General features: G+C 59.6%; 3 protein-coding genes across 4 annotated transcripts in view; 1 reads left to right on the top strand and 2 right to left on the bottom strand.

Annotated features, from left to right (window-relative positions):
- Nucleotides 1-376: 376 nt before the first annotated feature.
- PPDPFL (pancreatic progenitor cell differentiation and proliferation factor like) overlaps nt 377-15,914 on the top strand; it is a 184,002-nt gene continuing 168,464 nt past the window's right edge. Inside the window, exon 1 of the mRNA XM_027128142.1 lies at nt 377-653. Coding sequence (XP_026983943.1) covers nt 536-653 — 118 coding nt within the window. The 5' untranslated portion in view covers nt 377-535. The remainder of the gene's footprint in view (nt 654-15,914) is intronic.
- On the bottom strand, nt 6,300-8,655 carry LOC113631556 (uncharacterized). The gene is made up of 2 exons (XM_027128139.1): nt 7,585-8,655; nt 6,300-7,265 (listed from the first exon to the last, which is right to left on the bottom strand). Exons 1-2 carry the CDS (start codon nt 8,291-8,293, stop codon nt 7,114-7,116), a joined length of 861 nt encoding a protein of 286 aa, XP_026983940.1. The 5' UTR covers nt 8,294-8,655; the 3' UTR covers nt 6,300-7,113.
- CLXN (calaxin) overlaps nt 14,869-15,914 on the bottom strand; it is an 8,846-nt gene continuing 7,800 nt past the window's right edge. The window contains exon 6 of one of the 2 annotated variants that reach the window (XM_027128141.1): nt 14,869-14,977. In XM_027128141.1, the coding sequence (XP_026983942.1) occupies nt 14,918-14,977 (60 nt within the window). In that variant the 3' untranslated portion in view covers nt 14,869-14,917. The remainder of the gene's footprint in view (nt 14,978-15,914) is intronic. The other variant, XR_003437430.1, reaches the window with a different exon arrangement.

Raw genomic sequence — 15,914 nt, 5'->3', positions numbered from 1 at the left:
TCGGTGCTGAAGCCGGTGAATACCAGCCCCTCACAGCCCTGTGTCCACCAGGCAGCGCCAATCTGGGAGTCAGGACAAAGGTGGTGTCAGGGATGCAAAGGACGGAGAAGGGAATCCCTGCCCACTTTCACTTTCAGTTTTGGTTCTTACTGATGCCTCTAGGGCCGCGGACCGTATCTGACGCATACCGTCGCGGACGGGTCGACCCTCCGTGGACAGAGGGAAGGTGGGTGAGCTTGGAGGATGGCTCACTGCCAGTGCCGATGTGAGTCACACTTTGGGGTGTGCCCAGGACGCCCTATTGCTTTGCAGTGTGCTCTGTACCCATAGTGCATGAGATGCGCATGCGTGTTGACTGTCGTTGCGGGAAAACCCCAGATCAACCTTAGATGCAACGTGGTCTTCAGGGAGCTGGTGGCCGCCTTGCGCTGCAGGTGGATGTGGTGGAGGTGACTTCCTCACACGCATCAGCTCCTGAACGCAGATGTGGCTGGCTCTCCCATTTGGAGTCTGAAGCCTGTGGGGAGGGACCCAAATGGGTTTGGTTTTCTTTAGATCACAGCAATACTCTGGGGGTCCGACTTTCCGAGGATCCAGACAACTCGCTACCGTCCGCGAGCCCTGCCAGGCTGCTTCTAGAACCTTCATACCAGGTGAGAGATTAACACAGTCACTTACTGGCCTGGGGTTGCAGGTGAATGAGGTACCTTTTGTCCTTGGGGAGCCTGTCTTTTGTCGGGTGTGGGCACATACCAGCAAGAACTTGAACTCTGACGGGTTGCTGGTGACGGGGTGATGGGGGCCCCCGGAGTTTCCTGAGAGACCCGGACAGAAGCAGGTCTGGGCATGAGATGGAGTGACCCAGGTGGAGCAAGGGCGAGGGAGGAAGAGAGTAGACAGTAAGGTCAGAACCAGCTGGTGACCTGGGAGAAAAGGAGGCAGTAGGATGCGGTAGCAGATGTATGTGCAGCGTGGAAGGTAAAGTGTAACGAGACGCGGTCTGAGAGGCAGGCCCTCAGGAGGCCGTGTGCGGAGGTTGAAACAGGTGAGGTGAAGACTCCGGAGGAGGGGTGGGGGCGCTGCTCCCCGAGAGGGCGAGAGGCTGGCGGAGACAGACCGTCCACACGAATGTCTGTCATTCTTGGGGCAGGAGATCTGGATTCTGGGAACATTGGGGGAAATGTTAGAGTCCCCCGGAGTCCGCGAGTTTGGTCTGAGAACAGTGTTCACGCATCCGTCACGTCACTGGGGGTGGTCACCCTCCAGATGAGTGCGCTGCCATGAATTACGGGCCCAGGGAAGTCAGCTGGCAGACGAGGGCAAAGCTGAGGAGTGGGCCAGGCAGCGGCTCGGGGCTGACCCCTCTGCAGGACAGGGTAGGTCCACAGGGAGGGGGACCCCGGCGGGAAGGGAGGGGAGGAGGCGTGAGGCCCCGCAGGCCCGCATGGGTGTCAGCTCCAGGGGCCCCTCGTCCTGGCAAAGCCCTGCCGGGTGGCCTCTCGGGGGCCCCAAGTTGCCGGAACACCTTCTAACCGGCCACAACAGTGCGTGTTTCTGAGAGAGTAACACACCCGCCAAGGAAGGGAGGCTGTTCTCAGGATGTGTGGCTTCTACCAGGTGATTTCGTATCTTGTTTACCTGCACATTCTCTGCCTTTAAAAGTTAAGATGTTGTGGCCAGCCGCGTGCTGAAAACGTGTGAGTTTGAAGCCCTTGACCTCATAACTTTACCCAGGGCCTGGATCAGTGGGATCGCCGCCCTGGCGGAATAAATCCTGCAGTGCCCTCCCGCCAGCGGCAAGGCCTTTAAGTTTCCTAAGGATGCTAGTTTCTTAGCAGATTGTCCTAGGTTGTTCTAGTCCATAGAATAATCTTTATTGAACTCAAGTCATACTTACTATGTACTTTACTTGGAGTCTATTTACTTTTGCTCCATTTGTGAAGATGTATTCCATGTAATAAACTTACACTGTGAACGTCAAATAAAGGCACTCAATCAGCTAGTATTCTTCTCTGGGCAAAGACATACATACTCATCCTAGTGAATTTCCCAGGTGCCCAAGTGTCCCTGGTTTACTGCTTTTTGTCTCTGAGGGACCATTTTTTAATAGATTAAAAAAATTTTATTTATTTATTTATGGCCGTGTGGGGTCTTCGTTGCTGTGCGTGGGCTTTCTCTAGTTGCAGCGAGCGGGGGCTACTCTTCGTTGCGGTGCACGGGCTTCTCATTGTGGTGGCTTCTCTTGTCATGGAGCATGGGCTGTAGGCACGTGGGCTTCAGTAGTTGTGGCACACGGGCTCAGTAGTTGTGGCTCGCGGGCTCTAGAGTGCAGGCTCAGTAGTTGTGGCTTGAAGGCTCTAGAGCACGGGCTCAGTAGTTGTGGTGCACGGGCTTAGTTGCTCCGTGGCATGTGGGATCTTCCCAGACCAGAGATAGAACCCATGTCCCCTGCATTGGCAGGTGGATTCTTAACCACTGTGCCACCAGGGAAGTCCACGAGTGACCATTTTTAATTTTGTTTGGTGACCACCATGAAAGGTCGCTGCTGACACCCCTGAAATGATGGGCAGAATTAACCACTGACCTCTGGTCCTGATCTCCCACAGTGAGTTGTGGGCCGTCAGGGCTGCCTTGGACCTCAGGGAGATAATTCTGTCATACTTTATGCTGTTGGGTACGTACTGGTGTCCCAACGACTTTCTCAGGAATCAGCGTCACCCTGGGCACACAAACTCACACAGAAAGAGGTTTTCCAACAACACAGGCCTTGGGATTCAGTCATCGACTCATTCAGCAGATATTTATTAAGCACCAACTCTCTGAAAAGCCAGGAGGACAAGAGTGAATAAGACTGGTGAGATCTATGTGTTCATGGACGTACATTCTTGTAGAATGAAAAAAACCGTCAGATAATTAAATAGGAAATTAGAGAAAAGCAGAGACGGGCGGTGCGGTGGTGTGCGGTGCTCTAAGCCCTGGCTGCCCTTCGGGCGCTGAGGGGGGTTAGTAACTAGTGCGGCTGCAGCAAAGGGGTGGCTGATGGGACACTGTCTTCTAGGCTTTCATCCCTCCACTTAGCGCCACGTCTCCCATTTTCTCACAGCATAACTGATAGAAATGGGAAATCCTGCCCGAGGATCAAAGGCCTTTTGGAAGCAGCAGAGGGCTGGATGCGCATGTGCGTCAGGAACACGGGTCTCTGTCTGGTTTCTGATGTCACATCAGGGAGAGGAGAGCCCTCCCAGAGGTCTGAGCGGCCCTTCAACAAAGAACCACGACTCCCCCCCCGCAGGGTGGGTGGGTGTGAACACGCGGTGGCTCCTGGGTCCGCCAAGGGGACTCGGGTGGCAGCTGGAGGCTCTGGGGCTTCTGAGCACGGGGCCGGGAGGCTGGGGGAGCCGCGTGCCCAGGGATGGCCGAGGGTGGACGGGAGGGTGCCGGTGCGAGGGCTGGGCGGGCAGCGCCGGGGGTCCGGAGAGGCCTCTGCCGAGAGGAGCCCCGGGCACCCCTCCGCCCACGCCCCGTCCCGGAGCCGCCGCGGGCGTCACCCCCGCTGCACCCCGGGACCTGCGGGCGGAGGGCGCTCGGCTGTTCTGCAGCCGCGTGGCTTTCCTGCAGAGCCGGGACGTGTCCCAACCGCACCTGCAGGGCTCCCTCCTGGGGCCGCGGCACTGGCTGCGCTGCACCTGCCGTGGGCGCGCCTGCCGCGGGGCCGCATACCTGGCGCTGGGCTGCAGGCCCCGGCCTGCTCTGCATCCTGCTGTGCCCGCGGTGGCGAGACTCTGCACGGCCAGGATTTCCTAGCCGGCACGGAAGCGAGGGGGGGGGCTCCCCCTCTGCCTCCCCCCGTGCATGGCCCATCGTGACCTCACCTTCGTCCTTCTGCTGCTGTCAGCTCCTCTGCTTATCGCGGCTTCTCAAGAGCGAACTGCTCAGACCCTAGAGGGTGGCCCTGGAGGAGGGGACACCAATCGCCAGGGAAGCAGGGCTTTGCTGAGGCTCTTTGGGGGCAGCTAGTCGTGCTTTCCTATCAGAACCCACACACAAGCTTTATGCAAAGTCAAGTGCTGTTTGCTCCTGGACCTTGAACGTTTTGGTAGTTTTTCTGGGCTCTGAGAGACATCTCCAGGCATGGGCTTGTTTGGGGCGACCGGGGGAGGGGTGCTGAGATGGAAGGAACAGCACACACCCAGGGGCAGCGTGCATGGCCGGAGGGGAGCGGGGACGCCGCTGAGGCTCCGAGGCCACTCCGAGCGCCATCCACCGCCTGCCCCGTGGACCAGGATTTGGCTGCAGGGTTTTCCGTCGTCCTGCTTCTGTGATGTGCCACAGTGACAGAGCAGCGGGAAGGCTTTCTGCTGACGACAGAGCACCTGCCACTAGCTCTTCTGACCACAGCGGTGACTGCCTTGCACAGAGTATTCGCCAGTGGTGGGAGTTTAACATCTCGTTTCCTGGTTGGAATTTTCCATGTGGGCATTTGTATGTCCTTCGTGCTCGTTGGATTTGTGGGGGCTGCAGGGCACTAGAGCCTGCGGGGGCTGGGCGGCAGCTGGGGCGGAGCCGTGGAGGAAGCGTCCTATTTCACCCCTTTCTCCAAACGTCCTCTTGCTGGTAACCCCTCACACAGGGACCCTGTGTGTGTGCGTGTGTGTGTTTGCGTGTGTGTGTGCTGTGTGTGTGCATGCGTGTGCGTGTGTGCATGTGTGGCTGGGCCATGTGGTGGGGGCCGTGCAGGCCGATGAGGCTGGAGGGGGTGAAAGTTGACACCATGATGTGTGTCTTGGGGGAGGAGCATTTTCTTGCGGCATTAAATCTCGGCTGGCGGACATAGCAAACGCAGGGCCCTGTGGCTCGGCTCCCAGGGGAGGTCGGGACAGTGTGGGGATGTCAAGACACACGAGGAGTTTCTGGGGCATCTGCAGAGGCCCCAGCATCTCCGTGCTCATTGGTGCTGCACCTGCGGGTGAGTGGCCGCCGGGCCACCTCGTCCACGTGGTGCTCTATTGGGGTGAAGCCTCCCAGTGTCGGGTTTACTGGCAGCCCCTCGTGGGCACAGCAGCTCCACCCCCCCGTCATAAGCCCCCATCCCCCCACTTCTAGTCCATCAGGACCATCCTCTTTGCTGTGTCTTTATTTTTGGCTGCGTTGGGTCTTCGTTGCTGTGCACGGGCTTTCTCTAGTTGTGGCGAGCGGGGGCTACTCTTTGTTGCGGTGCACGGGCTTCTCATTGCGGTGGCTTCTCTTGTTGCGGAGCACGGGCTCTAGGCTCACAGGCTTCAGTAGTTGTGGCACACGGGCTCAGTAGTTGTGGCACGTGGGCTCAGTAGTTGTGGCTCACGGGCTCAGTAGTTGTGGCTCATGGGCTCTAGAGCACAGGCTCAGTAGTTGTGGCACACGGGCTTAGTTGCTCTGTGGCATGTGGGATCTTCCTGGACCAGGGCTCAAATCCGTGTCCCCTGCATTGGCAGGCGGATTCTTAACCACCGTGCAGGGAAGTCCCCTCGCTGTGTCTTGACATAATTTCTGGCTGCAATCAATGCCGTTTTGCTTTTCAGAAAACGCCTTTGCGTGTGTGTACACTTAGGTTAACGTCTGGATGACTGCCCCCCGCCCACATTTTCTTGTTGCTGTTCTTTTAGGGCCCCTGCGATCAAATCAAACCTCAGTTTTCACTTCTCCAGGCCAAATACGTGATTCCTTTTGCCGCCTGTGGCGTGTTGTGAAATCCCCCCGGGGCCCCACTGGTCTCCAGGCGTGAAGCCGAGCGAGCTGCCCACACCTCGTGCGTCACTGTGGGACCAGCCCGGTGCGTGCGGCCGCGCGTCTGCATCCTAAGCAGCTTCCTGAGCTGTGGCCGCACCGGGGGCCGTGCAGATGCTCTGCGGCCTCATTCCCCTTGCAGGCAGAGGGGCCGCCTCCCTCAGACCGGCGTTCGCTGGACCCTGGATGAGCCCCCGGGCCCCACACATGGCTCCCCGCACGGCCAGGCGCTCTGTCGTGCTTACCTGGGCCACTGCCCGTCACTCCTGCTGGCGCCGAGGGAGGGGCACGTCCACCCGAGAGATCTGTGCCACCTGCCCTGGGTTATAAGACGTGTGCCCGGGCTGGGGGGCCTGGGACCCCACTGAGCCAGGTGGCCCCGTCCTGCTCCCCGGAGCCTGTGCTCAGCTGCCCCTTCATGTCCCCCAGGACACGCATGTCCTCAACTGCCTGGCGGCCCCTTCCCCCGTTGTTCTCATCACTCAGTCCTCCCCTCCTGCCTCCCCCTCCCCCCATTCATCCTGCCCCCTGTGGGCTCTGGGGGATGGCTGTGCCCCCCCCCCCCCACCTGTTCACACTTTTCAGGGCTGAGGATTCTTCCAAGCAGAGGAATTCAAGGGACCAGCTCAGGACGACCCTGCTTGTGAGCCTCACTGCACGGGGTTGCCTTGTCCGTCCTCTCTGAGATCGGCAGCCCTGGGTCCTCACGGGGCGGGACCTCCACCCGGGGGTAGAGCCGCTTCCGCGGGATGGCCTTGAGGGCGGAGGCTGAGCCCCAGCCCCCTCGCCCTCACCCTCTCCTGGGGGGACACAGAGAAAGGCGGGAGGGGATGCCTCTCCTCACACCTGGAGGTGCCCCCAGGACGCCAGGCGAGGGCACAGCAGGCGGGGCCGAGGGCGAGCGTGCCAGCGTCTGAGGGAGGAGGCCTGCTGGGGGGTGCAGGTGCACGTGCGTGAACAGGCATACCTGCACACACAAACACGCGTACACACAGACACATGCACACACGCATACGCAAGGCCACAGCTCACACTGGGACCAGAGACAAGCGCTCAGACCCACTCAGCAGTGACAGGGTCGGAGGTCGACGGCAGGTGCAGGAGGTTGTCCCTGGACGTCACCTGTCACCTGTGTGCTCCTGGGACGTGGCAGTGCTGAGGAGGGAGCTTGGGGAAGGAGAGTGTATCACCGTGTCGCCGAGTCACGTGCGCGTAAGGCATTTTCCATCCTGTCCGAGGATCCCACTGCCCACGACACCGGCTCCTCCAGGCACCCCCCCGAGACGCCCACCCCTGCGGGGGCCCCTGCGAGTGGGTCTGTCTGCTGAGGGTGACCGAGGATCCCCGGCCTCACTGCCCCTCCCGAGAGCCCGGCGGGTCCAAGTCCCGCGTGGCTGAGTCCAGGGCCGACCTGGATGGAGCGTCTGTCCTGTGCCCGGTGCTCTCCAGGTACACCCCATCTGCCCCCGCCCTGTGTATCCACGTCCTGCGGGTGGGCATCCCTGTGGCCCAAATGCGTGCGTGGGGTGAAGTGAGGCCCGGAGGGACCTGGGGCCCTGGGACCGGGTGCGCAGAGGGGCTCCTGCCCGGTGTCCGACCAGAAGCGCATCTGCTGACCCTGGGGACGCAGGGGAGCCCCGGAGCTGGCAGGGCGGGGGCTCAGTGCCCCTCCAGCTCACCTGCACACACCCCCCTCCCAGGCCCAGGCGCAGGGCTGCACCGCCTGCAGCTCTGTGTACTCCGGGAGAAAAGCCTCAGATCACAACCTCTGGATCCCGGGTCCCAGAATCGTCCCGATTTTGATTTTCTGTGACTACTCACCCCATCTGTACCTGAGGGACGTGACCGCCTGGCATTCCTCCCCCGCAGCAGCAGGTCCCGACAGGGCTTGCCTGGAGCAGCCGCCCCGGTGGACCGCGGGCACCAAGATCACAGGGGGCGGGTGGGGCTGCCAGGAGACAGTCACCCGACGGGGATGCAGCCCACCACCCCCGCCCTCCGGGGGTGCCGCTCTGCCCAGCTGCCCAGGTGCAGCCCGCCGCCGGGAGCTCAGGGGGAGGCGTGGCGTCAGAGGAGAGACCCAAGAGGAGCGTGAGGCCTCCCCGGCCGGCGGGCCGCAGGGCGCGGGGCCTGTGAGGGGCCGGCTCTGCCCCCCCCTCCTGCAGGCCCCCTCTGCCCAGCAGGCCTGCCCCTCTCCTGGGCCTCTCCCGACACGGCAGACACAGGGCTCTGGGGCCCCGAGCTGGGCCACTCGGGTGGTTTGAAGGCCCGGCGGCTCCTGCCGCCTCATCGTCACTCGCTGCCGTTGGGCGCCTTCTTTGCGCCCACACTTCCCTTCCCAGCCACTCCGTCCTGCCGGGGCCCTGGACCCAGCCCTGGAGCAATTCCGCAGCCTCAGAGCCCCGTGGGATTTTTGACGGTGTAAGGTGCCCTGGCCATGCCCGTACCCTGCCCCTAGCAGCCTCACCCCGGGGGGCTGGGAGCCCCCCCTTCCGAGCGCTGGGGGCCTGAAGACGTCCCGCGCCTCCATTTCTGCCTCCTGTCCCCAGCTGTACTCGGTAGTTGCTTGTTTGCAAAACGGCCTCTGATTACAGGTCGGGATCGGGGCTGAGCGGCCCTTCAACAAAGAACCACGACTCCCCCCCGCAGGGTGGGTGGGTGTGAACACGCGGTGGCTCCTGGGTCCGCCAAGGGGACTCGGGTGGCAGCTGGAGGCTCTGGGGCTTCTGAGCACGGGGCCGGGAGGCTGGGGGAGCCGCGTGCCCAGGGATGGCCGAGGGTGGACGGGAGGGTGCCGGTGCGAGGGCTGGGCGGGCAGCGCCGGGGGTCCGGAGAGGCCTCTGCCGAGAGGAGCCCCGGGCACCCCTCCGCCCACGCCCCGTCCCGGAGCCGCCGCGGGCGTCACCCCCGCTGCACCCCGGGACCTGCGGGCGGAGGGCGCTCGGCTGTTCTGCAGCCGCGTGGCTTTCCTGCAGAGCCGGGACGTGTCCCGACCGCACCTGCAGGGCTCCCGTCCCGGGGCCGCGGCACTGGCTGCGCTGCACCTGCCGTGGGCGCGCCTGCCGCGGGGCCGCATACCTGGCGCTGGGCTGCAGGCCCCGGCCTGCTCTGCATCCTGCTGTGCCCGCGGTGGCGAGACTCTGCACGGCCAGGATTTCCTAGCCGGCACAGCGAGGGGGGGACGTGCCGCCCTTAACTCTCCATCTTACCTGTTTTCTTTAAAACAAATTCATGCGGTGAAAACGGTGCTCCCAGTCAGGGAATGCCCTCCCCCAGCCCCTTCCTCCTGGCCCTCCTATCCCTCCATCGCCCCCTCCCCTCCTCCTTCTTTCTGAGACAACAGCGGCTCCGATTTCCTGGACTCTGTGCTCCCTGCAGGTGGGACAGTGGGGCTCTTCTCACCTGGCTTGTGGTCTGCAGACACCGGACCTGGGGCACCAAATCCAGCAGGATGGTTTTCAGAGTCCTCGGCAAGAAGGAGGTGCATCCGCTTCCCAGCTGATGACTGACCCTAGTTTCTAGGCTGCTGTGTTCTTTCCTGAATTTTACGAGTCAGAATCAGCATCAAGTCATATTTAGCAATCCAAGGAGGCAAGAAGCCTGTTCTGCACTTAGTCAAACTTACCCTGTCCCAGTTAGGAACGTGGCAAGCAGCCCCAGGTGTGAACTTGGCCGGCTCGAGCTCACATAACTTGGACGCAGCTCGTGTTTACTCAGTGGGCTTTCGGGCTCTTGTGCTTTCATGCAAACCCTACAGCCTGTTAGTTCCTCTGTGATAACAGCACCTTAGAGCCGGCACCACAAGCACACTGAGCGCTGAGTGCGGTTTGTCAGGAAGAGACGTTAGCCGGACAGTGCTTGCTGTTTGGGGCTGGTGGCGTCTTGGGGTGAGAGGAAAATTCAAGGGGCTCGAATGTTCCTCTTGAAGGGAATGAAGTGCTGTATGCTTCTGTGAGTCTGTGATGAGGGTGGTGTGTGTGTGTGTTAATGGGGGCAGTTTCGTTAGAACAGACTCCAAGCGTGTCATGTTCGTGAAAATCCTAGTGACGCTTCCTCTGGAGTTTCATCCTGGCTCCATGAGATTCATTTCTCTAAATACGTTAGATTATTGAAGGTATTTCTAGAGACATCCTTCATCTGCCTTTGGCTCCGTCACTTAAGCGATGCCCCACATTTGTCCACAGGGAGGACCCAGAGCTGGGTTCTTCAAGTCAAGGCTGCCTGTATTTTTTTTTTATAAATTTATTTATTTATTTGTTTTTATTTTTGCCTCTGTTGGGTCTTTGTTGCTGTGCGCGGGCTTTCTCTCCTTGTGGCGAGCAGGGGCTACTCTTTGTTGTGGTGCACGGGCTTCTCATTGTGGCGGCTTCTCTTGTTGCAGAGCACGGGCTCTAGGCGCGCGGGCTTCAGTAGTTGTGGCTCACGGGCTCAGTACTTGTGGCTCGCGGGCTCAGTAGTTGTGGCACACGGGCTTAGTTGCTCCGCGGCATGTGGGATCTTCCCGGACCAGGGCTAGAACCCGTCTCCCCTGCGTTGGCAGGCGGATTCTTAACCACTGCGCCACCAGGGAAGCCCTGCCTGTGTTCTTATTTATTCATCACCTACGAGCCCCTGGTGAGAACACTGGCCCTCATGTCCACCACACACCTTTATTAATCTCGTATTCGTATCACACTTTACAGTTTACAGAACAGCACTGTAGGCTGATCCTTACTCATTCTCAAAGACCCTGTGAGGTGAAATGGAGGCAGAGAGAGTAGGCGCTGTTCCCGCTTTACCTGAGATGCACCTGTGGGGTAATCTGTAGCCTGTGGGTCGGGAGACCGTGGGCCCAGCTTTGCCAGGACAGCCCCAATCACACGGGCCTGATAGGACCACAGCTTCCCCTCGCAGTCTCGATGCACGGTGCACACTCTGGCCCCACCGTCCACAAACCACTCTGCGCTTCTGTCAGATGTTCAAGTCCACGTGGCCCGTGTCGGGCCGTCAGAGCATGACCGCAGGTGGGGCCTGGCGCAAACCCGCCCTTCCCCACAGCTGGGGTCCTTGGGCTGCTTCCCGGCCCTTGGCGAGAGCCACGTCACCACGTCTGCGTTTGCTGCTGGGTCCTGTGGCCTCGGCTCCTGGCATCTGCTTCTCCAGATGGAAACCTCTCTACGCTGCCCTGGCCTCCGTGAGGGGCCCAGCCCCCCCATCCCAGAGGACTTCTGCCATCCCCCCAGCAGCCCACAGTGGCCTCACCTCTCCTCCCACCCCGCCTTGTGCGTGGCTGCCCTCGTGACTGGGCGGGGCCCAGCCTAGTGTCCTGACTGCTCTTTGTTCCGGAAACGGGTGCCTTTACATGCAAATTGAAAATTCAACGAAAGAAAGAACATTCCCAGGTGTTTCTGACGTGAAGAGCCCTGGAGAGGCCCAGCGGCCCCCTCTGCGCGCATAAACCACGTGGCGGCCCGGCCGCCAGGAAGGGAAGCAGGAAGCCCCTGCAGGGAGCTGTCCTCGGTCACCCCGAGCAGCAAGGAGAGTAGACATCCCCTTCCGGACCGTGAGGGAAGGCTTTACCCTTAGATCCAGGCAAGGGCTGAGTGTGGCCTGGCTCTGTATCACTTCGGTGCGCGGAGGAAGTTTCTTGATTTCCCTAAACCCTGACTCCCTCCATTGGAGGGACAGTGGATCTCGGATGAGATGGGAGGTCATGCCCTTGGTTGCCCCCAGGACTGAGTGGGAAGCGTGGGGTGATCGCGTAGCATTTAGCATGACACCTCAAGCAAAAGTGCTCGTTGGGGTTTTGTATGATGTGTCACTGAGATCACGGGGACTGTTATTCCTCTTCTGACCCCGTTGTATTCTACAGGTTATTAAGGACCAGATGGTTTCCATTAGCCTCTGGATGGGCCTGAGCTCCAGGCTGACCGCTCCCACTAGGAGGCGGTGGCTCGGCCCCTGCTGCCACTGGAGACAGGACGTGCCCATCTTTCTGCCTGCTCCGTCCCTGCTTGCCGCCCTGGGCTCTGAGCCATTGTGCCGTCGTCCACACCGAGACTTGGGGGTGGGGACAGGAAACGGGTGCACAAGGTCCAGGGCAGGATGACCTGGACGCCACCCAATTTTGTCAAACGCCCTCTGGGTGGACAGCCTCTCCCGCAGGGGTGCCGAGTCCGGCCAGGCAGCAGGAAGTGGAGACAGACAGGGGATGCGGGTCTCGGGGGAGGAGCGTTTTCCTGGCGGATTCAGTGGGCGGCACAGGGCACAGGAAGCCACGCTTGGGATGCAGGGACCTTGAGCGCTGCATGCCTTGGGGATGCGATGTGGAGTCCCCAGCCCGTCCCCAGCCTGGCCGCCCCTCCTCTTGCTGGGAAGTGGGCACCTCCTGGCTGGCTCTCAGGTGTGTTTGGGGACGGCTCCTCCTTCAGGGGTGACCGAGACTGGCGACGCTCCAGGAGGTCCTGTGCTCCACCTGGATGGAGCGCGGCCCCTGAGGTGGGGGGCACATGCGACTTCAGCCCTTCTGGGCATTGCCAGGCGATTGCACAGTCAGTGCGTCGTAACGAGCGCTAGTCTGGGGACAAGCCTATTCCGTTGTGTATCTTTTACCGCAGCTGCATGTGAACCTTGGCAACTGGGAGGGTCGGGGGCGGTGAGAAAACACGTCAGGCAAGATGCCCTTGGAGGAGCCTTCTCTAGACGCGGCTGTCTTCACAGTTTCCGAGCGTATGCGGTGGGAATTCCCTTGAACAATCTCCTTTCATTCAGTGACATAACTCGTGCTGGGCCGGGGGGAGGGGCTGTCGCAGGGATGCCTGGTGCTGGGGGGGCGGCAGGGGCGTCGCAGGGTGCAGAGCCCTCATCGACACTGCGGACCGGGCAGGCGAGGCCAGGGGCTGACTTAGTCTTAGGCTGGGTTACCCCCCCTTCCCGGCTTAGCCCGAGGTGGGACTCGCAGGCAATTGCAGGCTTGACTTCTCACAAGTGCAATCTTGTTCCCAAAGATATTTGCAGGTTAAGAATGCAGGACTACCAGTTTTCAGTGATAGCTTTCAAATCCGGTAGTTGAAAACAAAAGAATTGTTTCCCAAACAGAATCTCTCTGTGCTGCGTGGAGGCCACGCAGCCCCCCAGAGGGGCCTCCCACGGCGCGGGGGGGCTGGTGGGAGGGGAGGGAAGCCCCACTTATAGGAGCCAGTGAGAGGAAGGCTGCGTTCAACTCTCCAGGTTATGACCGCTTCCCGCAGCCCGACCCTGCCGCCCGAGGCAGGCGCAGTGCCGAGCGGGCAGGATGGGCTGAGCCTGGGCGGAGGTCGGCAGCGGGGCCCAGCGCGGAGCTCGAGGACACAGGGGTCCTCAGAGGGACGCGGGTACTCGATGAGCTGCCCTGGAGATGAGTGACTCCTTGGTGCTAAACTCCTCTGAGTTACCACAGTGGTGGCATGAAGAGAGGCCGGGACTCTCGAGCAAGGTGCAGGGGGAGGCGACTGGGGCACATCTTGAAGAGGGGTTCAGGAGGCAGGGCGTGCTCTGAGCTGCCCGGGGAGGCTGTGGCTTCTCCCTCAGGTGCTGGCATCCTCTTCAGTTCCACCACAGTTACGGAGAATTGTTTTAAAGGTTTTTTTTAGTTTTAAATAAAGTCAAGTAATAAAACAGGGTTATCCACGTGGAAGTCAATTTGTACCCAACCTACAACACGATGTTTAGGGACAGACGCAAAGCATTAGTTCTTTGCATCATGAGTTCAAATCACGGTCAGTTAGGGCCCACGCGTTGGCAAAGAAGTTAAAAGACGGTGCGGCACAGGGACGGGATCTGTCCTCACGCGTTGGCCCAGCCGGTCTTCCCGGAGGGTGTGAGGTCACATGTGCTGGAAATCTCAAAATGATGCAGGCCTGAAAGCCAGCATTCCTACTTCTACAAAGTTACCCCAGTAAGTAAGCGACGATGCGTGTGAAGAGATTTATCTACAAGGACAGTTCATTTCGGGAAGTATTTGTAACAGCAAAAATGTGGCAATATCCAAACGCGAAGGGCAGGGAAAGAGCCTCACAAGCCCTTCTTTCTCAAGCTGCTACCTGACGCCCAGGGGCACCTGCCGGAGAGTGGGGGGCAGGGGGAAGGCAGGGCTGTCTTCAGGGCTTCCTGGCCAGTGGGTGCAGTGGGATGTGACCCCAGACGAGGGGCTGCACAAGGGGAGTCCCAGGTGTGGGGGGAATGCACTGAGGGGCAGGGCGGGGGATGGGGACCAAGAATGGGGTCCAGGTGGAGACACAGCGGAGCCAGACAGAGAGCGAGCTCCTCATCCGCCGGCAAGGGCGGCCTCCGGCTGACTCCAGAGGGAAGCTGAGAGCCGCACCCGGGCCTCACCCCTCAGGTCCAGGGAAGAGCACTCTTGCCTCTGCCCGCCCACAGGTGGGTTTGCCTCCCGGTGCCTCGTGGTACTGTGCAGCCCTGGTGTTTACCCAGGGCCGCTCTGGGCAGCGGGCTGTGCCCTCAGACGCCTCAAACAGTAACACAGATCGTATGCACACAGGCTCCATGTCTCTGAGTCTCCCTCAGGGCCCAGCAGAAAGACGTTTCAATGCTAAATGCCAGAACCGTTGCGCTCTGGGTGCCACCTTGATCATTTACTCTCCAGAGGAAACTCAGTAGTTTCAGTGATTTTGTTTTAACATCTTTATTGGAGTATAATTGCTTACAATGGTGTGTTCGCTTCTGCTTTATAACAGAGTGAATCAGCTGTACGTATACATATGTCTCCGTGGGACAGGGAGGGTGGGAGGAAGACACAGAGTTTCAGTGATTTTTAAACGCGTGCCCAGCATCTTTCTGACGTGAGGAAAATAACTCATGATGATATAGTCTCTCTATTCATTTCATTCATACAAACATTTTATGACAGTTATGTGTCAACAGACAGTCTAGGTGATACCTCGTCTCCGCAGTGTTCACTCGTCTGGCCAAACCCAACCACAGCTAATAAGGAACCCCTTGTCTTCGTCTATCTTAGTGGCATCTTACGCCAAAGTTGAATGATACACGTTAGTCAGCCCTGACCCCTCTCACCAAACACGCAATTCACAACCACGTTCCGAGCTAAGCAGGAAAAATACACAACACGGATGAGGCTCCTTTTCTACTCACTTGAGACAACAAGACATTTAGGAATTCACACCTCGTTGAACTCGTTTGGATCTTTGAATACTTGGGCTTCAAATTCTTTCTGGTTCTGCAAAATGAAAGTGTTCAAATTAGTACAGACTTTCAAAAAAAATAAACAAAAAATGTTCCTTAGGCCTCCTAACATCCGAAGAGACGGGCAGTGACCAAGGAGGAGTGGGGTCGGGGACCTGGGAGGGGCTGCGTGTTCACCCGCAGGCGTGGACTCTGTTCCAGCCCAGCGCTGGTTGTGGGCCCACAGGGTGGGCGAGACCACATGGCCTGGCTCCCAGGAGCCCCTGCCATGAGCTTAGGCTCTCAGCCAGGAGCCGGGAGCTCAGCTCACTGCAGTGGGGGCTGCAGGAGTGCGAGCGCATCGGGGATCCAGGGGGCTCAGCATGAAAGGGAGATGCCTCCTGGCTCGGGAGGCTCTGGATGGAGAGCAGGGGGTGGGGGAGGGACGAGGTCGAGCGAGACAAGAACCCAAGGGCCTACCGCCTGGGCTTTCTCAACAAGGCGGGGGTGACCTTGGCAAGAGCAGTTGCAAGAGGGGACGGGAAGAAGCGATGGTTGTGTAGGTCATAAATATGGACAATTCCTCCAAGACGCTTGGCTGTGACAAAACAAGCCTTGGACAGGAAATAGAAGCAGGTGTGGAACTAGGGGAAGTTCTCTCCTTTGCTTCCCTCCCTCCCTCCCTTCCTTCCCTTTTGTTTGTCACATGTGACAGGTTTAGGTCTGTTTAAATTCTGATGGGAAGGTTTTAGTAGTGAGGAAGGAGGTTGAAGATGTAGGGTAAAGATGAAGGTAAATGATGAAGTTTCTGAGGAGATGGAAGGACATAGATCCAGGACTCTCCCTCAGGCACTTCTGAGATCTCTCCACCCATCCATCCACCCACCTTCCATCCAACTATCCACCTGTCCATCCACCCATCCACCCACCCATCCATCCACCCATCCACCCACCCGTCCGTCCATCCACCCACCCGTCCATCCACCCACCCA

Source organism: Aethalodelphis obliquidens, unplaced genomic scaffold, assembly GCF_003676395.1.
Source record: "Aethalodelphis obliquidens isolate GAN/ISIS:26980383/991018 unplaced genomic scaffold, ASM367639v1 scaffold33, whole genome shotgun sequence".
Classification (NCBI taxonomy): Eukaryota; Metazoa; Chordata; class Mammalia; order Artiodactyla; family Delphinidae; genus Aethalodelphis; species Aethalodelphis obliquidens.
The sequence above is the reverse complement of the archived record's forward strand: the minus strand, read 5'-3'. Positions and strand labels throughout refer to the sequence as shown.

Excerpts from the sequence above, each read along its gene's own strand:
- LOC113631556 (XM_027128139.1), bottom strand. The coding sequence starts at position 8,293 with ATGGAGGCGCGGGACGTCTTCAGGCCCCCAGCGCTCGGAAGGGGGGGC. Across the intron at positions 7,266-7,584 it reads GTCCCTCAGGTACAGATGGG|GGATGCCCACCCGCAGGACG; the intron begins GTGAGTAGTCAC and ends TTTGGGCCACAG.